This window comes from Somniosus microcephalus, chromosome 3 (assembly GCF_052327205.1).
Source record: "Somniosus microcephalus isolate GS21.2 chromosome 3, FLI_Smic_1.0, whole genome shotgun sequence".
NCBI classification, from domain to species: Eukaryota; Metazoa; Chordata; class Chondrichthyes; order Squaliformes; family Somniosidae; genus Somniosus; species Somniosus microcephalus.
The window spans coordinates 254,325,652-254,350,461 of NC_140989.1; the positions used below are offsets into that span (position 1 = coordinate 254,325,652).

General features: G+C 47.0%; 1 protein-coding gene across 3 annotated transcripts in view; it reads right to left on the reverse strand.

The window, feature by feature from the left end:
* Positions 1–493: 493 nt before the first annotated feature.
* The window catches only part of LOC147121844 (tRNA-splicing endonuclease subunit Sen15-like), a 103,493-nt gene continuing 79,176 nt past the window's right edge, over positions 494–24,810 (reverse strand). For 2 of the 3 annotated variants that reach the window (XM_085982349.1, XM_085982346.1), the window contains exon 4: positions 494–915. In XM_085982349.1, coding sequence (XP_085838475.1) covers positions 726–915 — 190 coding nt within the window. In that variant the 3' untranslated portion in view covers positions 494–725. The remainder of the gene's footprint in view (positions 916–24,810) is intronic. The other variant, XM_085982347.1, reaches the window with a different exon arrangement.

Below are 24,810 nucleotides of genomic sequence, written 5' to 3' on the forward strand. Positions count from 1 at the left end.
TTGTGAATGATTATAGTGGTACAGACTGAGACTACTTCTACATTGGTTTATCTTCGCTATTCATAAGGCTTAGTGGAAGGCTGGCAGTGTATGACAAGGCATCCAGAGGACATCAGATCAGAACAGCAGAGCTCAAGTTTGTCAGCAGAACTGCATATATTGTCCCCTCAGCTGATGTTTGTGTTTTTTTCCCCCTGATGCTGCTGGTCCATGCTATAACATCGAGCCTCAGTGAGTACCAGCTTGTGAGGTCGGAGGTCATCAGTAGAGTCAAAATAGAGGACATGCTTCTAATATTGCACTAGGAAGTTTCCATGCAATTTCTGGTAGCAGAGAAAGGGAACTATAACCAAAACAATAATACAAAATACTCCTTTTTAAAAAAAAAGTACATAAATACAATTTATATATATATTTTAAATAGTCAACATTGTTATACAGCATAATGGACCTGAATGAAGGTGAAGTTTCTTAAAATGATTTTAAGTCAGAGTCTTGCAACTGTTTTATACTGAAGCCGATGAATACAACTAAGGTTAACACTGAAACAGCCAATACAGATCTATGCCACCATAATGAAAGCTACAGGCAAGAACATGAGACACCTGTAAATACAGGACATAAATGGTGATCACCCATTGAGTTTTATAGCAGAGATTTAACACATTTACATCTTTTGGAAAAATAACCTCCATCAGAATGAGATTTGACAAAATGAACATAGGTCATCTCTGAAACTTCCTCCGCCTCTTTCTACACAGTTTGCTGTCCACCTCTTCGACAACATCTGGTGGGTCTGGTACAACAAACCCATTGGTAAGTTGATAATACACTACTGTAGAGTCCGAGTCAACGACAGCCAGGATGAGCTCCTTTTCACTTTGGTTACAGATACACTCCATGATTCTTCTAATCCTAAAAAAAAATCAACAAATGTTAAGATACACTGGGATCTTCCAGGTTGCCTAATCTACGTGAGGAACTAGATTCGCACAATTGTGTTTTGACCGCATCTCCCAAACTCGCGACCTCTTCCACCTAGAAGGACAAGGGCAGCAGGCACATGGGAACACCACCACCTCCAAGTTCCCCTCCAAATCACACACCATCCTGACTTAGAAGTATATCGCCGTTCCTTCATCGTCGCTGGGTCAAAATCCTGGCACTCCCTACCTAACAGCACCGTGGGAGTACCTTCACCACACGGAGTGCAGTGGTTCAAGGCGGTGGCTCACCACCACCTTCTCAAGGGCAATTAGGGATGGGCAATAAATGCTGGCCTTGCCAACGACGCCCTCAGCCCATGAATGAATAAAAAAAATACAGAAAAGCCCTAGAGTGGTCATGCATTAGGATACTTTCATGTTGTTATGATTTCTTGGACCCAAATAGATAGCGGACAAACTCCGAACACACCTAAATAAGAGAAAGTCAAAACAGATAGCTTTGAATTATCCAAGGTCAAATTTTGTGAGGGATTCAGTGCTCATTCCTCAAAAGTACCATCGTCTACATTTGTATTTTTTTCATAAATCAAAAAACCATGGATTATTTTACAAACTAAAATTAACAAAAAAAAATTGTGACTGACCGATCACTCAGTTTAAATGAATAAGAGAAATAGAAATTTCTGCACAGGTTGAATAAGCTCCCACTGGTTTCAGAAAAGGAAAACCTATTTACATTGCTTAATAAGATCTGACTGTGCAACACCTTAATTGGAAGTGTATAGACACTGCATTAGAGAACGCTGCAAAAATGAGCTCCCTGGCACTGATTCCTCTGACAAAACTTACTGATGACGGACGTTTGCAAAAGGCATTTGCAAGAGAAAGTCATAAGAATGGCTGATGTGAAAAATTCAATGCCCACATTAAGATAAACTTGTTTAGATTAAGGTACAAGCTTTGAGCACAGTGGAGCAAGTTTTATTCTGCAACGGAACAGACCATATCTGAAGTGAAACTTCTTGATGCTGGCACTGAATGCCCATATTGGAAAAGTGTTCCATTTACCAGCATTTATTTCTAATCATGATGAGAAATTTTCTCCTCAAAATTACAAATCCGAAGGTATGTAATCCCAGATTAATCGCTTCCGTTATAAATTTTGGGTCTACAATAGATATTTTCTAGGGTTCAGCGTCACTGGTCACTCCCGCAAGCAGACCTTGCATCCCTATGATCTTTAGAGTAAATTTGCTGCCGAATATCTAGTTAGACAATAGTGTGATCCGTGGATTCTAACAATATGGCCTCTCGTGTGCACTTGACTCTCCGATCTTCCCGCACCATCAAGTACCTTCTCTTATCCTTCGGTAATGAGATTGATGAACATTCCAGTGAGATGATGCCAGTTGTAAACCAGTAGATGGGTTTATTTTACATTAAGTATATGAATGAACAGAATACAGTTTTTGGTAAAATTCAAACTTTGCCCTTTGATATGGGCCTAACTCGCTTTACAAGTCAACAATCTCTAAATTGACTGGCACTAACTTTAGAACATGAGACATCCATCTCATTCCTACCATTCCAGATTCAAAAATTAACCAAGACTGCCTTTTCCAGAGAGAGAGGGAGAGAGAGCGAGTACGAGAGAAAGAACGAAAGCAAGAAAGACAAAGAAAAAGAATGATCGTTGACCCCTTCCTCAGCTTTCTGCATAGAGGATTGGCTTGCTGAGCTGTCAATCAAACTCCTTGACTTGAATGAAAAACCTAGTCATCGGTCAGGGAGCTCTGGCAACTAACTGTTTAGCTCAGCCCCCTGCTGAGCGCCATGAATAAAAAGCATTCCAACATTAAAGCTGCAGATATCTCGAGGTTGTGTTGGACAAGCCCCATTGTATCAAACTGATTTGATATGTGAGAATCCAGATGACTGATTCATCTGGTATCCTAAAATTATTGTCCTGTACAACATCACAGATACATTGGGCCGTATTTTGCAACCCCTACAGGTACGTACGAGGTGCGAAGCGCATGTGCTAAAACCCGGAACTTGCGCTCTGTCAAGAAGCTTCTTGACAGATCATCTCCATCCCCGGGAAAAGGGCCTCCGCGGGTGGAGAGGTTGTTATTTGCCCAACTTCTGCCCGCTGAATGCCCGTGAAATTCCTACTCCTGGTAAAAGATAGAAAAATAAAATTATATCACTCAGTTATACATTAAAAACCCTGTCCAATAAGGTAAGTTTATTTTTAGCCCCGTTAAAATATATATTTTTTTCAAAAAATTAAATTTGTTTAAAATATTTAATTAAAAGGCATTTAAATATGTAATTTTAAAACATTTATTTCAAGTGTTCGTGTATTTTTTAAGTGATCCCCATTCACACTTAAGGGGATTCCGTACGCAACTCCCATAAGTACAGCAGCATGGTGGCATAGTGGTTAGCACTGTTGTCTCACAGCGCCAGAGACCCGGGTTCGAATCTGGCCTTGGGCGACTGTCTGTGTGGAGTTTGCACATTCTCCCCGTGTTTGCGTGGGTTTTCTCCGGGTGCTCTGGTTTCCTCCCACAGTCCAAAGATGTGTGGGTTAGGTTGATTGGCTATGATAAATTGACCCTTAGTGTTAGGGGGATTAAATACATGGGGTTACAGGGATAGGGTGGGATATGTGTTGGTACGGGGATTGGGTGGGATATGTGTCGATGCAGGCTCGATGGGCCGAAATGGCCTCTATCTGCACTGTGGGGTTTCTGTGATTCTGTGAAGTATGAATGGGGATTCCCTTCGTTTACTGGTTGGGCCGGCCCACGTGATCACAGGGGCGCTTGCGAGCCGCATGCGCCCCTGGGATACGTGGGCCTCTACCCGTGCGGACCCGGAGAGTCCCAGGAGCGCAATCCTCCGGGACCACCAGGTAAATTTTACAGGTCGGAGGCATCTGCCCGCGGGAAGCCTCCAATCGCAAATTTTGGGCCATTGCGTTTTCTCTGATGGTTAATCCTTTTGTGAACTGAATTTAACTTAACGGCATAGTATAAATTAAACCAAAATCCCTTCCTGGTCAAATAGGCAAAAATCTTAAAACAATACAGCTTGGAAAAGAAAATTCCAGACCCATGCTCTGGAATTCCCTCCCTGAACCTCTCCACTTCCTCCTACAAGATCCTCCTTAAAACCCACCTTTTTGACCAAGGTTTTGGTCATCCTCCTTTGGCTTGGTGTCCGTTTTTTCTTCAGATTATGTCTCCGAAAACCCTGTGGCACATTTCTCTATGTTAGGGTGCCAAATAAGTGCAAGTTGATGTTGATAAACATCCCAATGAGAAAATGGCTTAAATCTCCAACAAAACATTTGAGATGACCTTGTGACGACATTAAAACCACCTCAGCTATTTCACATATTTTGATTTTATCCTAGATCATTAGCATTTAAAATCAATTGAAACACACTATGCAAATGTGAAAAACAAAGCATGGTCAAACAGAGAATAGTGAATACAAGCAACCTAGGAAAAGTTAAGAGGAGCTGCGCAAATAGCGGAGGAGTGCTTCATCAAATGAAGACTACTAGCATCCAAGCAAAGAACAGTCCACTTGTACTACAACAACTACTACACCCACTACAACTAGCATTTATATAGCACCTTTAACGTAGTAAACCGTCCCAAGGTATAAATCAAAGAGCTCGTTGAAAGACCTGAAAAGGAGGAAACTATGATACAACAACTCAGATACAACAACTCAACAAGAGCTATTGCTATTTTTGGAAGAGATATGTATAATTGAAAATGGAAAGAAAGTAGCTATTCTATCAATGGTAGTACTGGATCCAATTTAAGTCATGTATTCATAGCAAACTACTTTTCGCTTAATCCGTGCAAACATGTGGAAGAGACCAAATGATTGAATCAAAAATCAGAAATTCATCATTATACCAAAAGGTTTCTCATGGAATGCAGTAATTACCAATTAGCTGGATTAGTCATGCAGAAAGTACTGCTAATTAGGATATTTGAAAAGAAGCAGTAACATTTTTTTGAAGGGTCTGCTTCATCATTTGGATTATATTTGGATTTTCAAAAGTCAGAGCATGTGCTGAAGGGTGACCCATGGTCTTTAAAATTCTGAAGGGGTTTGATATAGTAGAGATAGAGAATATGGGCAGGATTTTCATTGGGCCATGGAGGCGGGATTGGAGGCATGTGGGGAGTTAAAATCTCGAAATTGGGGGGCACGAACCCATCCTGCCCCCAACCCACCTCCATGCTAGTTTCAAAGGAGGCAGATACCCGACCTGCGCTGGGACAGCTTTCTGTTCTGGAGAGATCTCTAAATCAGCCTGAGAGGAAGGAATTAACTTAGTGTACAGATTGTCAGTGTTTGACAGCTTCAAAGAGCTGTCAAACGCTGATATTTCATCGGTCAAAAGCTCTTGACAGATGAAATGTCAATCTGTGACATCACCTGTTGCCGGGTGGCCCTTAATTGGCCTGCTGAGCCCACTGGGCAGGCTCAACAAGATCAATCAAGTGAAAATCGCATGGGTTGGCCACAACTTGATGGAGGCGGGACTACACACCTCCAGAATCAAAATCCAGCCCTATGTCTCCCACCACCCACCCTCCCCCTCCCCACACCAGCCATGTAATCTCCTGAGAGGCAAACAAAAAGGGCTAAGAAGGGAAAAAATACTCTTGAAAATTCCTCTTCCACCCCCTCATGCGATCGAAACCAGTCCAGGAGATCACATGGACCAAGTGATATCTGTCCCTCTCCTTCCCCACCACCCCCACCCCACCTCAAGGAAAAATTGCATTTTTGTAACTATCTGTGCAAGCATACATCCAGCATGCAAGAGTAGATTGTCTAAAATTAATCTATGGTCCCCACCACAAACTCCGCTCCCTAGCCACTGACTCCATCTCTCAGCCTGGTCACTGTCTGAGGCTGAACCAGACCATTCGCAACCTAGGTGTCCTATTGTGACCCCGAGATGAGCTTCCGACCACATATCTGCTCCATCACCAAGGCAGCCTACTTCAAACTCCGTAACATTGTCCATCTCCGCTCCTGCCTCAGCTCTTCTGGTGCTGAATCCCTCATCCATGCCTTTGTTACCTCTAGACTTGACTATTCCAATGCTCGCCTGGCCGGCCTCCCATCTTCACCCTCCATAAACTTGAGCTCATCCAAACCTCTGCTGCCCGCATCCTAACTCGCACCAAGTCCCGTTCACCCATCACCCCTGTGCTTGCTGAACTACATTGGCTCCTGGTCCTACAATACCTCGATTTAAAAATTCTGATCCTTGTTTTTAAAACCCTCCATGGCCTCGCCCCATCCTATCTTTATTACTGCCTCCAGCCCTACAACCCTCCGAGATCTCTGCGCTTCTCCAATTCTGGCCTCTGGCCTATCCCCGATTTTCATCGCTCCACCATTGGCCACCGTGCCTTCAGCTGCCTCTGCCTGGGCCCTAAGCACTGGAATTCCTTCCCTAAGCCTCTCTACCTCCTCATTTAAGATGCTCCTTAAAACCTACCTCTTTGACCATGTTTTCCTGTCCTCATATCTCTATGTGGATCGGTATCAAATTTTGTTTTTATGACATTCCTGAGAAGCACCTTGGGATGTTACTGTGTTAAAGGTGCTATATAAATGCAAGCTAATCTCCACTAACCACATTAGCACATGTCTCAACAGGAGCACCAAGCCTCAGCAAAATTACAATCAAAACAAATCTGACAATGTGGCCATAATAGCATAACTTTCCCCTCTACGGCTATGGCCTAGATACTAACATTGGCACAGAGTGAAAGGAGGTGGGTCGGCTTGTCCAGGGCCAGAGTAAGCTTTTTGTTTCCTCTGAATATCTCCAACAAGGGACACTACTGTAATGATTTAATACCAGTGCAAGGAGTGCCTTTCCTTCCAATTTCAGAGTTGAATTTTAAAAATTCAAGCTGCCTTACATAGATTTGTATAAAATGACAGTGTAAGCTGGCTTTTGAATCACAGCAAGTTTTCACTGTCTTCATTAGCCCATTTACTACATTTCACAGGACACCCAGTGAAATATTGTCCCAGATATTCCTGTCAAAATAATGGTGAGGCTAACAGTGCCTGCAACTTCAGATGAGAGGGGCAGATGGGAGATTAAACTCAAATATCAAAAAGTTGGTGTCCGAATTGCGCAAAAATGGCATCTCGCTGTTTGGCTCATCATTGACACGCATTGAATGGCCTGAAGTTGCTGTATTTGTGCAGTAGATACGAACTAAACTCGCCACAGAAAGTTAAGTCTTGTCCATTCCACTTGTCTGTACCTTTTTAACAACGTGATAAGTGTTTATTACTGCCGATCAACCTCTCTGACACTGAAAATTAACTATTAAAAGTCTGGCGTCTCATTCCTTCAGGTTTTAATTGTCGTTGGAGGTTTTAAAATGTCACGTATAAAATTAAAAATGTTTTTTTTTTACTTTTGCTTTCTGTCTCTTTTCTCTCTCTCTTAATCCAATCTTTCTTTCCCTCTCTTTATTTCTCTTCCTGATACCTGATTTGACATTGAATTCACCCACTCTAATTTACACTTTCTTCTCAGTTCTTGCGCTGTTAATTTCACAATCCTTCAATCTGATTGGTTAAGGAGATACACAGCTGCTTGTCCTGTTCGCTCAGGTTCAAAATGCCCTGTTTCCCTCATTGTGACGATATCAGCTCGCATTTTCAGCAACTTGGCACACAAAAATTTAAAAAACCTTAACGTGCAAGGGCAAGTCTAACTAATGGCAGACTGCGTTAGATGCCCAGCTACAGCAAAATTTGGCCCATTATAAACCCTTATAGTTAATAATGGAAATGCTGCATAAAGATGATCAAATTGGATCTAATTGGGTGTTATACAGCTATTGTTGGACAGCCACCCTCAATTCTGCTGAGCTCCAATTATTAATACGCCAGAACTTTGACATTTTAGAGATCAGAAATGGACAGCAAATCACCATCAAATGAACAATTGGTGGAAAAAAAAACGTTAAACTATTACTACAGCCAGCATTGTTACTGCAAAATACTACCTGGATTGGTAGGATGTGGAGTTACACCTTCGATTCCCTGCTCCTGATCTCAGCTTTAACCCCACTGCAGCTTCTGACACACGCCATCTGCTTCCAATGCCTTGCCTCGGTTGTCCAGCTCTGTGGGATTGCCCTCATTTTAACCTATACATCACATCCGAATGGCAGATTTCCCTGTACTTTTTAACCTCTGACCTAGCTGATTTTTGCACACAGCACGTCACATCTACTGTGTGAGAATAAAGCTTTGCCAAAGTGCTATATTTATCTACTGTTCTTCTTCCAATGCAATGCTATTCTTTCCAAACTGCAGAAAAAAATACCTGGCATACATTAATAGAAATAAATTAATACTCAAAGGATTAGTTAAAATAAATTAAATGACCTGCATTCATGCCTGTAATTTGTCCAAATTACTTAATATTTACATTCACAGATAACTAGGAAGAGATTTATGTTGTGTTGTACATGTACATGGATCTATGTATTGTGCATACATTTAAGAACATGAACAACAAGGAAGAGGTAGCTGCTCCGTACCGTCGCAAACACTGGAATATAAACTCAGGCTTCTCATTGATAGTGCCAGCTTTTGCCCAGCAATTCCACCATTTATTAGCTAACTAGCTGAAGTGCCCGGCGGGTGCCGAGGCTTTTTCGAGGGCATGTTGTTGTTGGAAGAGAGAGAGAGAGAGAGCGACTGGGGGGGTGGGGGCGGGGGGGGAAGGGAGGGCGGGGGGAAGGGAGGCTTTGTCGAGGGCATGTTGTTGGAAGAGAGAGAGAGAGAGCGACTGTGGGGGGGAGGGAGGCGGGGGGAGGGCGGGGGGGGGGAGGGAGGGGGCGGGGGGAGGGAGGGAGGGGGGAGGGGGAAGGGAAGGGGGAGGAGGGGGGGAAGGGAAGGGAGGGGGGAGGGGGGAAGGGAAGGGGGAGAGGGGGGAGGGAGGGGGGAGGGGGGGAAGGGGGGGAAGGGGGGAGGGGGAAGGGGGGGGAAGGGGGGGGAAAGGGAGTGGGGGAGGGGGGGAGGGGGGGGGAGGGGGGGGGGCGGTGGGGGGGTGGGAGGGGAGGGAGGGCGGGGGCCCCCCCACCGAGAGGGTCGCGCCCCCCCCACCGAGGGTCGCGGCCCCCCCCCGAGGGTCGCGGCCCCCCCGTGTGTCGCGCCCCCCCCCCCCCCGAGGTGAAGACCGCCGATTGCGGCTGTGCGAGACGGCCGGGGGGGCCGGTTGCCAGGGTGACGCTTGGCGGCCCCCCCCCGAGGGTCGTGGCTCCCCCGTGGGTCGCGCCCCCGCCCCCGAGGGTCGCGGCCCCCCCCCGAGGGTCGCGCCCCCCCCCCGAGGTGAAGACCGCCGATTGCGGCTGTGCGAGACGGCCGGGGGGCTTGATGCTCAGCAAGCCCCGCCCCCCGGCCGAGCCAGAGAGAGACGCCGCGTCTCAGCTCCTGCTGCGCGCGCACCCCAGTGGCGCTGGGCTGAGGCTTGGCCCTCCAGCCTTCGAGTGGGGCCGGGAGGTGCCTAGCTCAGGCGTGGGTGCGAAGGAGAAGCCGAGGCTTCGAGGCCTACCTGGAAAAACGGGGAAAGGTAGGAAAATTAATGAGATTAGATAAGTTAATTCGTTTCTAAATCATTTTTTTTTAAAACAATATGTGTTTTAAAAGCAACGTTTTTTTTAAAGACGCAGAAAGCGGGAAAAAGAAAGGAAAAGTTTGGAATCAAGATGGCGGCGACTCACCTCGGTTCAGAACGATAAGGCCCGGCCACACACGCACCGATTGGCCCGGCGGCACACACCAGCAACCCGGCGTACGATTGGTCGAGCTCGAGGTCACTCTGTCGCTAATGAGCGGACAATGAGATGCCAATGAGCGGAACGTTGAAGGTTTTTAGGATACCGCGGGCGCAATTTTAGCCCGGCCGAAACGTAAATACGCTTAAAACCGTCTCGGAAGCGTAAGCTTTCTTTGGAGGTAACGCGCGCGTAGGTACGCCCTGTAACTTTCGAGCGCATACCCGACAGACGCACACGCGATGACAGACAGAATGACAGACAGAAGTACCGATATATATATATACTAGCTGGGGAGCCCCGCGTTGCGAGGGCAATTTTGGGGCGCGAGGGCAATTTTGGGGCGTTTGGTCTCCCTGCCCCTGTGTGTCCCCCCTCTCCCTGTCATGTCCTCTCCCTGTCCTATCCCTCCCTCCCCTCTCTCCCTCCCCTCCCCTCTCTCCCTCCCTCCCCTCCCCTCCCTCCCCTCCCCTCTCTCCCTCCCCTCCCCTCTCTCCCTCCCCCCTCCCCTCTCTCCCTCCCTCCCCTCCCCTCCCCTCTCTCCCTCCCCTCCCCTGTCTCCCTCTCCCCCTCCCCTCCCCTGTCCCCCTCTCCCCCCTCCCCTCCCCTGTCTCCCTCTCCCCCCTCCCCTCCCTGTCTCCCTCTCCCCCCTCCCCTCCCCTGTCTCCCTCTCCCTCCCCCCCGCTCCCCCACTCCACCCCCACTCCCCCACTCCCCTCTGTCCCTCTCTCTGGCCCCTCCCCCTGCCTAGCGCCTGAGGTCCGGTGCCGTTGCTGAGGTCCCCCGCGTATCGCGCGGCTGATGGACGGCCGCTGCGGGCGGGCGGGCAGCGCATGCGCGGTGAGTGTGGGCGGCGCATGCGCGGTGAGTGCGGGCGGCGCATGCGCGGTGAGTGCGGGCGGCGCATGCGCGGTCAGTGCAAGCGGCCCGCGGGAGCCGGCAAGGCCGTTAGCGAGCGGGAAATTTCGGGCGGCGCGCCCGCGCTCCGTCCGCGACACCTGAGAGGGGGAAGTAGAGAGAGACAGAGAGGGAAGAGGAGAAGGGGAGAGAGGGAAGAGGAGAGAGGGAAGAGGAGAAGGAGAGAGAGGGAAGAGGAGAAGGAGAGAGAGAGAGGGAAGAAAGAGAGAGAGAGAGAGAAATTTTTTCAGCTTCAGGCCCCGAGTCCCCCCTGCGCGAGGGTGAGGAGGAGGGGGGGGTTGCTAAACACAATATAAAACTCAAATAAATTGTTAATGAATTGCCTAACATAATTGAAATATTTACCTTAGTTCCCTAACACACAGAAAGTGTGGGGGAAAAAATCGTGGAAAATCAAGATGGCGGCCACTCACCTCGGTTCAGAAGGATAAGGCCCGCCCACACACACCGAAGCGTAGGATTGGTCAATCGTCGAGTCACTCGACACTCAACTGTAGGAAGACCTCGACGTCACACGGTCGCTAATGAGATGCTAATGAGCGGAACGCTGAACGTTTTTGGGATACCGCGGGCGGGATTTTTGTCCGGCCGAAACGTAAATACGCCTATGACCGGTCCGGAATCGCAAGCTTTCTTTTGAGGCGACGCGCGCGTCGGTACGCTCTGTAACTTCCAAACGTATAGAGACCAGGCGGACAGACAGACAGACAGACAGACAGACAGACAGACAGACAGAAGAGCCGCTTTATATATATAGATATATAAGATACACAATTCCTGCTCTAGTAATTATAGGGAGTGACTGTTGCAGATCCTTTGCACAAATGTGGATTATTAGCTACAGGTTGTAAAATGACAAACAAAGGCAATCTGAAAGGATGGAGATTGATCAGGAACAAAGACAAGGTTTAAATGGTTGGCTTTTCACGTCGTAACTACAATTTGTTTCTATTTATGTATAATCTAGAAATTTAAAAGGTCATTGCAAATCCTCAGATGTTAGAAGCAATACTGTACTTTGTGTATGTAACTGTAAAAACTAAATTAAAGCAGTGTCTACCCAAAGTCAATTTCTTTGAAATGTAGACAATGTGTCCTCAGATGCTTTATTTAAAACTCCTGCAGAATTTGCAATTTTTAAGACTTAAGACACAGGATATGCCTGTGGTGACACTGAAACCAAGTATTAAGCCAAGAACATGGAGTTCAACTGCATCATCTCACCAGCAGAACCTCTGGCTGTGATCATCTTACATAGAACCTACAGCACAGAAACAAGTCATTCAGCCCAACTGGTCTATGCCAGTGTTTATACTCCACATGAGCCTCCTCCTGCACCAATTACCTCTTCCCACCCTGTCCCCATTTCGGTCTATACCCTTCTCCCTCATGTTAACTCAGCAGAGACCAAGGATTAAACCTTGGATCCACCTAACCTGTATGACTCAAAACCGCAGTAGGCATTAATCCACTGGGCCATCATGAGAGCAGTTAAAGATAGACAAACAGATCCTAGGGCACTACTCACAAAACTTTGAAGTTATGCTATTTTAAACTAGCATACAATATATAGTCAGAACCTCTGATTTATTGTTACTGAATTAGCAAAACTACATTTTATTGCAAAGTATTATGGGACTCGTCATTATTTCCAGGTTCTAATTAAGAGAGTTTGTCCATATTTTTGTGAAAATTGCAAATCAGTGACCTTGACTATTATATTTATTTAGTTACATACTTAATTTTAATGTCTTTTTTAAGCCCAGGTTACACAGAAAGATGTAGAGATGGTGTTCCAGGTAGATAAGAGGTGTGTAACAAGGACAGGGAAAGGGAGAGCATATGGTTTGTTGGTGTTGGGAGTGTGGTTTTGGAAGCACTGAAAGCTGGGTGCTGGAGTAGGGGAGTATTGCAGAGGTGGTCTCTGAATCAAGAGATGGGGTTATAGAGTAAAGAAGTGGTATGAGCAGAGTACTGGGTCTGCAAACATTTGGGCGGGGTGGATAAGTGTGGGAATACCGAGAGATCACAGAATCCTGGATTTAGGAGCAGGTGGACATAACAGATCTCATGCCACAGTTTGAAGAGGAGCAAGAAAGCTCTCCCAGTATCCTGGCCAACAATTCCAGCCCCCCCACCCCCACCCCTCACCACCAAAAAAAACAGATTAACTGGTCAGTTATCTCATTTACTATATGAAAAATGGCTACAGTTCAAAAAGTAATTTGTTGCATGCAACATTTTTTGCAATGTCCTGAAGTGTTGATAAGGCATTATATAAATGTAAATTATTTTTGTTAAAGAACAATGACAGTGGGCAAAAGCAATAAACATGGACCAGTAGGGAAATATGACTACCTTGTTACACCCTTGAGATTTTCACTTAAAAGACACCACAAGAGGGGTTTTAAATGAAAAACATTTGATGTAGGTCTAACTCAGGGAAAAGTGTGCATTATATATATTAAAAATAAGAGAGGAGAAAGATTGAATTCAACTTGAACCTGAACATGTACTCAGCCGAACCTGATCCAGCAAAATAAAACTCAGAGGTCCTTAGACTCACGATAATCAGAGAAGTGCTCTGAAACATTTCCATAATCAGCACTCCATGACACCTGCTGTACGCACTACAATGCATGGAGTCTCGTTATAGTTAGGAAGTTCTGGGAACTGGGAAGAGCATTATACCGTGAACCTCAGGGGGTGGGTAAAAAAACAAAGATCACAACTACAAAGAGGAGCCCCTTTGAGAAAACAGCATATCATTTAGGAACATCAAAAAAGGAAAAACTCATACAAAGTAGTGACTCACAGACAAACAATCTCACATTGAAGCTTCATAAGAGTTAGAGAGTTACAGAATGAATGGCTTTAAGATGTTTTACTGAAATGACCAGATTCAGTATCACAGAACAGATTTAAATATCAATTAAGAACACAGATGCAGTGCCTCTAACTAGAAACAGGTCACTCAGAACGCAAAGCCTCACTGTGTTCGGTGAAGCACAATGCTCAATTGTGAGCACATGTTGTGAAGGGGCTACCTTAGTCTGCAATTGAAACCAGGAGCTGGAAGTGGCTTGCACTGTGCAGTCAAACAGGCCATCTCCAGATCATAAACCTCTTAGTGAAATATTACCCGAAACTTCTTCTGATGCACAATGTCTTCATGCTTTCAACTGTAAATATTTGACAAATGGGATGTCATAGCTATTGCTTTCAATTTGCTGCGGTTTTGAAAATTGTAGAAATAAACCATGTTCAGACAGAATTGAGTGGTACACGTTTTGGAATGAATACACGGTACAAATATGTAGTCGGTGGGAAAATAAACATTTCACTTAAGAATTTAACATCAAAATGACTTATTAACAAGATGGGCACAAATAACAACTGGTTTTAGGCTTTCGATTTCTATTGACTTCAATTAAATTTGCTACCAATATAAAACTTGAATCTGGGTCAAATGAAAACTCAAAAGTTCTACTGGTTAGTTAATGAAACGAGCAATTTTTTATCTCATCGTTTCTGGTTTCCATTAACTATGATTCTGTATTTCATAGTAACAGGGTAATCCATTCTGTCCACTTCTTGCACCATTTCCAAGTTTCTATACTGCTCTATCCTCCTGACCGGATCATTAGAACTTTAAACATTGCAAGTTAGAAAAGATGACTCAACGTGGGCTATGATTAACCTCTCCATAAATTTCAGCAAAACACATGTAAAAGTGGGCGTCAATAGAAAAACCTAATATTTATCTGCATGCTCCGTTTAGCGAAAAATTAGTAAAAAGTTAGTTTTCAATATTCAGACCTTCAAGATCAATAATAAGGAATTTGTGCAGCATTCTGCATCTGCTGTCAAATCAAAAAAAGTATTTTACTCCAAGTCAGACTCAGCAGAAGTGAGTTTAACAAAGGAGAAGAATTTGAAGCATCACCACAGCAGAGTCAAAAGTGAATAGTACAGAGTTTTTTGGGGGTCAGAGAGCATAGCATTCATTAGTAGGTATCTCACAGGAAGACAGAGGGTATAGTGGGTACAATGTTAGACAGAAGGCCTACTGCACCAAAGGTAGCTACCTGAGCATAATAAGATGAACAAAGCATGAAGAGGCTCAGGTTCAGCAAGAAGGCACTGATGGAGATGTGTCAACTATTCCAATGAAGACCTGCAGGGACAGTCAAGCATCTGCAATGAACTACCAGTAGCAGTTGTGCATGTGTCTGAAGTGTGCCCTTAGTTGAAGAAATAGCACCAGTCGCTGGCTGTACAGTCAACTGGCAAGCTGCAAGGGATATAGAAGGCATGTAATATGTAATAAACTGATTCATCGGCATCAGTGCAAGGGATCCACTTTGGTGGACTCATTGCTTTCAGAAGCAGTGCCAAATGTGTAGGACTATGTGATGGGACAGAACTGATGCTGACATGAATCTCAACTGGCTGCTCCTGTGCTAATCTCTGCCTGCCATTGCTTGAGGGCATGTCCCCAAGGCCCACCGATCTTTGTACAGAACAATAGCATCTACAGTTCTCAGGCTCCCTCAGTCATGGTTGTCTGCATTTGTCCATCAAGAAAGTTAAAGCTGCCAAAGCCCAAAGCCTCTATAGCAGAAGTGGGAACATTCACGAAAGATGCTCCCACCATGCCTACTGTCTACGCATCTGGAGGTCTCTGCTCGAAGATGCCACTGAGTGTCAGCTGTGGCTCAGTTGGTAGCACTGTCGCCTCTTGATGTTAGAAAGTTGTGGGTTCAAATCCCACGCCAGAGATTTGAGCATAAAAACCTTTTTCTGCATTGGCATTAATTAAATTGCATTCTCGGAAATCGTACATTTTAAAAGAGGAAAGTACGGCCCTGCTTAGCAGCAAGACTGATTTAAAACGCACATAATGCAACACTTATTTCGCTCGGTAATAAAAATGCTTTTTTTAAATTTTTTTAAAAGTCTTTACTATGTATTTGCTGGACCTTAGAGACTAAGACCAACAGGGTTCAAATCACTGGTGTGAATACATTGATTGTCATTACCCAATCACAGCCAAAAATGATCCTCAAGACAGTATTGAGGTAGACAAGGTGCATCAGATGGGAGGGGAGGGTCATCAATTCTAATGGAACAAAGACGATTTACCTCAAATAATAAATCAGGACTATGAAGATATTTAGACCTACTCTTACTGGAATATTTTGCTTTTGTTTTAGTGTTTAATTCATTGTCACTTCTCTTCCAGAATGCCCACCTTGAAGAAGTTCTGCTCTTCTCTCCGATGGGATTTCTGTTTCTTTTACCTTGTTCACCTTCATTACTTTCTGTTCCCTGCTCGTGTTTGATCAGGTATCTACTAAGTCACTTTCACAACCACATCTCTTTGCTCAGCGGTGCAGTATTTTGCTCACTGGAATTCAACACGGTGAACTTGGCCTCCCAGTTTGTTTTGCTAACTCAATTAAGTCTTCACCTAACTCTGCTAGAAATTCCAAACATCAGAATCTAATCTAATTTTAAATAAAAATATTATGGTATTCCAAGAAGGGCAATTCCAAGATAGTCCCCCGCCCTGCAATGTACATCATGCTGAGATACAAGGGAGGCATGGGAAATGCTTTGAAGTGCCTTATAAGGTTTCATTATTTTAATGTCACCTTGAGCCAGAAGAGGCTTAAAAATATATGAATGGTAAATTAAAAATAACATGTTCATATTACATTTTAGCAACAGCACCTCCTTGATGAGGAGGCAAATACAATAGTGAATCAATGGACACGTATGGAGCTTCAGCATGTCTTACAATAGCGTCCTCCATTGAATTTTGCATGGCTAAAAACCACACAATCTAATAAGCTGTAAGTAAACGGGGGGAGAACGGAAGGGTGAGTTGCTGCATCTGATGAATCTGATACTCAGTACTAATTATCCGTGCGATTCTTACATAGCGTTTGCTCCGAACAGATTCCTATCTGATTAGGTTGGTTAAATTGATAATTATTACAATGATTTCACAGCAAAAAATATTCACACTCAATCAGATCACACGGGTTTTGTTACAAGCAGAGTCACCTCTCAAGTACAACAACTAAAATGCAGTGCAAGCTTTTTACCAACTGAAACAGTGGCTTAAATACAAAAGCGAGTGCAATCAACATGTACTCGATATTGTACAATGTATTTATAGTAAGGAACTAGAATTAAAAATATGACCTTTACCAGGCACTAGTGATGAGTCAGCAGTGGCAAAGATCCAAAGGCACAGATTCCAACAAATTAGACGTGCATCACCACGCTGAGTGTCCAATTTCCCTGTGCATGGGTGAGAAGATGCATTAGGAGAACAAACCTTTTATATTCCAATTGTGTACCCAAAGGTCAGGTTACTTAATGGATTAGTAATTGGATCTTCGGAGATCTAAAGATTTATTTCTAACAAATTTTTCACAAAACACTACTTTGAATCAATTTATCTGACACACATCTACCAAAAAGATAAAGGAAAATATATTTTTTAACAATACTCCCCCCCTATCTACTGGAAAGTCGGTCTGGGTTTTAAAAAGAGGGGGTATTCCACTATGGAACTAAACATCCCAGGGGAGATTTTTCACTTCTGTGCTGCCAAACCTATAATTTTCCACCTATTAAAAAAACGGACAGAAAAATCACAGGCTGGGGAGTGCAGCAGCATAAAATCACTGCCACATTTTTAGCAAATTTGGCGGAGGGGTGAAGAGAGAGAGAGAAAAGTGATACACTGGTCAGCATAACAACTAGACACAATTCTCATGAAATTGACCCTTATAGATACAGTAGAAAATCACAAGGGAATTTATCGCAAAGGTGAACTCCCGACCCTTTCCACGGACTGATGCATGATTTAGGATCATGGCTCAGCGACTGTGTTCGAACCTCTGCACACCTAGTAAGAGGGCAAGGTGCCAACACTATCCAAGAAAGAAGTGTGTGGGCAGGAGGAAGTTTTACGACTGACATTCTGTATGGACCTTCTGGACCAATAGAGAATGCGCAGGTGCAACTCCAGCAGCTCGTGCCCCTGACATAAACCTTAAGGTATGACTGAAGTGGCAGCAACGTCTGTGGTGTTGACCCGGGAGGAATTTTAATCTTAAAAAAAAAACAGGTGGGTTGGGGTCGTGTGGGAAATTACAGTGTTAAAAATCAGAATCCAATCCACCCACTTCTGGTTTTAACAGAGGCGGGGCGGGTTGCCAACCCGCTCCCGGGAGGCGAGTTGTCTATTTAAATATTAAAATGGCCCGGATTTTCCGATCAGAGGCTTCCTGCGTGCGGATGCCTCTGATCGGGAAAATCTACGAACTTACCTGCTGGCTCTGTAGGTCCCGAGACTGCCAATCCTGGGCCTCTTCTGGTGCGTGGGCACAGAGGCCCAGGTATCCCAGGGGCGCAGGCGGTTCACAAGCGTCCCTGGGATCACGTGGGCCATAGGGAACCAATCAAAGAAGGGAATTCCCGTGCACACTTTTGACAGGTCTCTCTGCATAGATCTGTCAAAAGTGTGAATGGGGATCACTTAAAAAAGTTAAACATTAAATATATTTTTTTTTAAATCATGGCCTAGAAATTCAGTATAGCCAGTTTTGGGGCGGTAAAGTCAGGCGGGCGCTAAAGTTTGCGCCCGGCGCAAAGTCGAGGGCACTTCGCCGATATTCAGTAGCTTCGCCCTAAGAGGTTGCTGGAGCGCTAAAACTGGCGATGCACGACTATCTTTAGGCGCTAAGCCAGCGGTGCTGAGGGATAGCGCCGAGGCCGGGCGCAGCGCAGGTGCGGTCATTTCTTGATTGACAGCAGACACCGTGGCGCCGGCCAGCTCTTAAAGGGGGAAGGGTCGACTTGGTCTGCTGCAACGGCCTGCACACTGCAGCCTTCCAGCTAGGCCTGAACACTGCTGGTGAGCAGAAGGAGCCGTGGCAACGGTACAGAAGGCCCGTGAGCGTGCCCTGTGCTTCTCAGCCCATGACTTGAAGGTGATGGTGACGGCCTTGGAGAAGAGACAGCACATCTTGTTCCCGGACACTGGCAGGAAGCCTCCCACCAGCGTCTATAGGAAAGCCTGGAGGGAGGTCGCCCACAGGGTGTCGGCCACCGGCGATGCCCCCAGGGACAATGTCCAATGCCGGAAGAAGTTTAATGACCTGACCAGGATTGTCAGGGTGAGTACCCTTTCCAGTCTCCTCCTCATCCTTGCATGTACACCTGACATGATGGGCAAAGGGACCTGAAAGCCCTAATGGCCAGCCCTCAGCCAGCAGCTATGGGACAGTCATGTACATCAATTGCACATTCTGCACTTTACACCATGGGAGGCAGTGCACACCACATCAGGGCTACACACTGGCCAAGCTATTCCGCCATGGGAGGCAGTGCACACCACATCAGGGCTACACACTGGCCAAGCTATTCCACCATGGGAGGCAGTGCACACCACATCAGGGCTACACACCGTACTTACAGGCCGTCCTTTCTCTTGCAGGCAAAACTTGCAAACAACCGAAGGCACCAGGAGGAGACCGGGGGAGGCCGCCCCCAGATCCAGGAGCTCACTCCCCTGGAGGAGCGCGTGAGTCGCCTCATGGGAGCCCGGGTGATTGGGCCCGTCGCCTGTGGAGATGCCGACCCTCTTCTGGGCCACAATGGTAAGGACATCACCTTTTGGACCTCTCTCGTCGCACTTGCACATCCGATCTACCTCCTTTGCCACTTTCCGACCAATGCGCTGAATGCCACCAGTCATGCCTCCCTCGCTGACGCCCTCTCCTCACTCTAAAGCTACTCTTGTGCCTTCCTGCTTTCAGCTGGTGACGAGGAGCTCCCTGAAGCTGCCAGTGACAGCCCCTCCGAAGAGGAGGAGGAGGAGGAAGAGGAAGGCGGACCATCAGGGCAGCACTCAGGTCCGGCTGCAGATGCCGAAGTAGTGGACACGTCTTCCCTGGAGGAGAGCCTGGAGGAAGTGTCGGAGGGGAGTGGAGCTGCTGGGACCAGTGGCGTCCAGCAACCCAGGAGGGCTGCGGTTGGTCCGCGGCCTTCCCCCCAGAGGGGGGAAGGATCGGAGGGGAGTGCAGTTGCTGGGCCCAGTCGCCACCGGCAACGTGGCAAGGGTCGGCCAGCTTGGCCCCCTGCTCCCCAGCGGGCGAGTCCGGACTCTAGTCCGGACACGTTCAACTCAGAGGAGGCGCGCCACCTCGATCAAATGGCCCAGGATTCGGATCGCCGGCACACCGAGCTGATGGGGGTAGTGGCACGGATGCTTGAGGCGATCGAGTCCCTGGCTAGTAGTGTGCGCGAGTTCGGGGCCTCACATGCCGCGAGTGGCCGGCTGATCAGTGATGCCGTCCAGACAATGGCTGCTCTGTTGCGGTCGCAGACCAGAGCAACAGGGGCACTCACTGCTGCCACACGCGCTGCGTCAGCCAGGCATCGCCTGGACACCCGCCATGCTGCAGCAGCACAGCGGGCTGCCCTTCGGCAGATTGGTGCGCATGCTGCAGTGCGGGCCCGGGCGAGTGCCACATCACCAGCCAGTGCCTCCCATCCGCCAGATTGCACACATTCCTCCAGCCGTCACCGCCACTCCCCCAGTGGAGCCTCAACGGCAAGCGGCTGCGAATGATGTTGGCCAGGCACAGCTGCGCCAATCACCAGCCGGCCCCTCGAGGGCCAAACCCCGTCTAGGCCGCCCCCCAAGGGCATCTGCCGGAAGGACATCTGACCCTCAGGAGCCTTCCCCCAGCCTCGCAGCAGCCACTGGGCAGAGCTTGCAGAGGAGCAGCAGGCCGGGCAGGGGCCCCAAAAGGCTCGACAAGGTCTCGGCCTTGCGGCCCAATAAGTAGATGGTGTGGCCAAGTGTTATTTTATATGGCGATGCCTATGTTTCTTTTGGGGATGGTTGTTTTGTTTCTGGGGATGTTTTTTGGGTTAAGGCCGAGGATGAAGGCCATTTTTGTCCAAATGTTCAGTTATTCCTCCCCAGGTTGTGGGAGTGAGTCATTTGATGTACTGTTTTTTGGGGCCGTTGAATGTTTCTGGGTTTCACGTGGGAAGGGGTTTCATTTGTCTAAAATAAAGATTTCTCTTTATTCAGAGAGTGTCCATGTTTGTTGTTGTAAGTGTTTGTTGCCTTCGCCGGCTGAGGGCTTGCGGAGCGGCTGCGTTCATGTTCCTTTATGGCCACAAGGCATTCCCTGACAGGGGGCTTAGAAGTGACGTTCAATAAGCCGCCGACGGACGGCCCTTGGACCTTCTCGCTCCCTCCTGGGATGGTACTCCTCCTCCTCCTGCTCCTCCTCCTCCTGCTCCTCCTGCTCCTCCTCCTGAGGTGGTGGTCCAACGTGAGGTGGCAGTGCCTGAGTCCTGCGGAGAGCCAGGTTGTGCAGCATACAGCAAACAACGACGAATTGGGAGACTCGGTCCGGCGAATACTGCAGAGATCCGCCGGAACGATCCAGGCAGCGGAACCGCTGCTCGAGGACGCCAATTGTTTGCTCGATTATGTTCCTGCTCGCTTGATGACTCTCGTTTTATGCCTCTTCAGCAGGGGTCCTGGGCGCGCGGAGCGAGGTCATGAGCCAGGTACACAAAGGATAGCCTTTGTCCCCGAGAAGCCATCCTCTTGGGGGAGGCTGTGCCTCGAACATGTCACGCACAGTTGTCTGCCGCAGGATAAAGGCATCGTGGCTGCTGCCTGGAAAGTGGGCATTGACAGCTAGGATGCGCTGCTTGTGGTCACACACCAGCTGCACATTGAGGGAATGGTAGCCCTTCTGGTTGCGGTAATCCTCGGCATGCTCCACAGGTGCCCGCAAAGCCACATGCATACAGTCAATGGCGCCCTGCACCAAGGGGAAGGCCGCGAATCTTGCAAATCCCAGTGCACGCTGATGCTGCCTCTCCAGGGCCATGGGGAAGGAGATGAATTGGCATCTCCTTCTGAAAAGGGCATCGGTCACCTGGCGGATGCAGCAATGCACGGTGAACTGGGATATGTTAGCAATGTCCCCAGCAGCGGATTGGAAGGAGCCGGTGGCATAGAAGTTCAAGGCCACCGTCACCTTCGCGTCCACCGACAGAGACGTCCTGCTCCTGAGCTTTGGACGCAGATCTCTGCGAAGCAGATGGCAGATCTCTGCAACCACCTCCTTCGGAATCTCAGCCTTTTTACACATCGCGCGCCACTCATGTTGAGGTAGGAGCGCTGCTGGCGGTATGCCCTGACTGGGTAAGGCCTATGTTGCCCCCTCTGCGTCTAGCCAGGGCTGCCCCTCTCACCCCGCGTCTGCGAGCCCTACGGACATGACGCTGAAACTCAGCGTTGGCACCCCATGCAGCCCCCATAATATGCTGCCAAACAGTCAAATATCCAAGAGGCCACTTGCAACGCTCTGGCCTGAAGCCAAAAATACCTGAGCTAGTGTTGGCCCAAACCAGAAAGCTCTCTTCCTTGGTCTCTCTCCAGAAATCCGTTGCACAAGAGTGTTTGCCGCAAAATGGCTGCCCTTTATAGTGCAGGGTAAGTGCCCTTTAATTTGCGCTCCCCGGGGCCCGCGTCGGCTCTGTTGCATTCCACTAAACAAGCGTTCGGGCCGCCGGCCGCACAATGGGGCGGTCCCACTGAAGTTCTGGATCGGGGCGCGCAAAGGGCGTTGCACGAGGATATGATGTCATTTTCTGCGCGCGCAGGTGAGCGCGCGCTAAGACTTTGCGCCGGCGCTAAATGTCTACTTAATTTGGGGCGAGGCGCAGATCGCGCTGCGCCCGGACGCTACACGCATAGCGCCCGAAATTCACTTCTCTTAAGGCGCTAACGGCTGGCGCAACCAACTGAATTTCTAGGCCCATGTATTTAAAATTAATTAAATTAAATGTTTTAAACAAAAATCAAATTTTTGGAAAAAAAAATTAAAGTTTTTTTTACGGGGCTAAAAATAAACTTACCTTTTTTAAAAAAGTATTTTTAAATTATAAATGAGTGAGAATTGTTTTTTTACTTTTTCAAACTTATGCTGGTAAAAGCAGGCCTTACGCTTTTACCAGTTGTAAGATTTTTAAAGGTTTTCAGTGGGCGGAGGTTCTGCAGAAAGTAGAACTCTCCACCCGCAGAGGCCCTTCTCCAGGGCAGGCGGATGATCTGTCAAGAGAATGCTTAACAGATCGGCAGTGCCGGTTTTCAGCACATGCGCTTCGCATGCCTGAAACCGGCACTTGCAAGGCCCCTATGGGTGAGTACACAGCTCATACACACCCGTGGGGGTCGGTAAATCCGGCCCAATAAGAACATAAGAAATAGGAGCAGGAGTAGGCCATTCGGCCATTCGAGCCTGCTCCAACATTCAATGAGATCATGGCTGATCTTCTGCCTCAACTCCATTCACCGGCCCTATCACCATATCCCCATGCCTTTACTAGTCAGAAAGCTATCGACTTCTGTTTTGAATATACCCAATGACTAAGCCTCCACAGCCTTCTGGGGTAGAGAATTCCAAAGATTCACCACCCTCTGTGTGAAGAAATTACTTCTCATCTCAGTCCTGAATGGCCTACCCTTTATCCTCAGGCTGTGGCCCCTGGTTCCAGACTCCCCAGCCAAGGGAAACATTCTCCCAGCATCCACCCTATCAAGCCCTGTAATAATTTTGTATGCTTCAATGAGATCCCCTCTCATTCTTCTGAATTTAAGAGAATACAGGCCGAGTTTACTCAATCTCTTCTCATACGACAGTCCCGCCATCCCAGGAATCAATCTTGTGAACCTTCGTTGCACTCCCTCTATGGCAAGTATATCCTTCCTTAGGTAAGGAGACCAAAATTGTACACAGTACTCCAGGTGTGGTCTCACCAAGGCCCTATATAATTGGAGTAAGACTTCTTTACTCCTGTACTCAAATCCTCTTGTAATGAAGGCCAGCATACCATTTGCCTTCCTAATGGCTTGCTGCACCTGCACATTCACTTTCAGTGACTCATGTACCAGGTCCCTTTGAGCAGCTGCATTCCCCAATCTTTCACCATTTAGGAAATACTCTGCCTTTCTGTTTTTTCTACCAAAGTGGATAACTTTACATCTATCCACATTATATTCCATCTGCCATGTTTTCGTCCACTCACTGAGCCTGTCGAGATCCCCTTGAAGCCTCTTTACATCATCTTCACAACTGACACTGCCACCTAGCTTTGTATCATCAGCAAATTTGGAAATGTTACATTTAGTCCCCTCATCCAAATCATTGGTATAGATTGTGAATAGCTGGGGCCCAAGCATCGATCCTTGCGGTACCCCACTAGTCACAGCCTGTCATCCTGAAAAAGACCCGTTTATCCCTACTCTTTGTTTTCTGTCTGTTAACCAATTCTCAATCCATGCTAGTATATTAACCCCAATTCCATGTGCCCTAATTTTGTTCACCAACCTCTTGTGTGGGACCTTACCGAAGGCCTTCTGAAAATCCAAATACACCACATCTACCAGTTCCCCTTTGTCTACTCCACTAGTTACATCCTCAAAGAACTCCAATATGTTTGTTAAACAGGATTTCCCTTTCATAAATCCATGTGGACTCTGCCCAATCTTACTATTAGTTTCTAAGTGCCCAGTTATTGCATCCTTTATAATAGATTCCTGCATTTTCCCAACTACTGACGTGAAGCGAACAGGTCTGTCGTTCCCGTTTTCTCTCCCCCTCCTTTCTTAAATAGCGGGATTACATTTGCTATCCTCCAATCTGCAGGAACCGTTCCAGAATCTATAGAATTTTGGAAGATGACAACCAATGCGTCCACTATCCCAATGGCCACCTCTTTCAATACCCTAGGATGTAGGTCATCCGGCCCTTGGGATTTATCGACTTTTAGTCCCATTAATTTTGCTAGTACTGTTTTTTTACTAATAATAATTTCTTTAAGTTCCTCATTCTCGCCACACCCTTGGTTTTCTTGTATTTCTGGGAGTTTTTTTGTGTCTTCCTCTGTGAAGACAGAAACAAAGTATTTATTTAATTTCTCTGCCATTTTCTCATTCCCCATTATAAATTCTCCCATCTCTG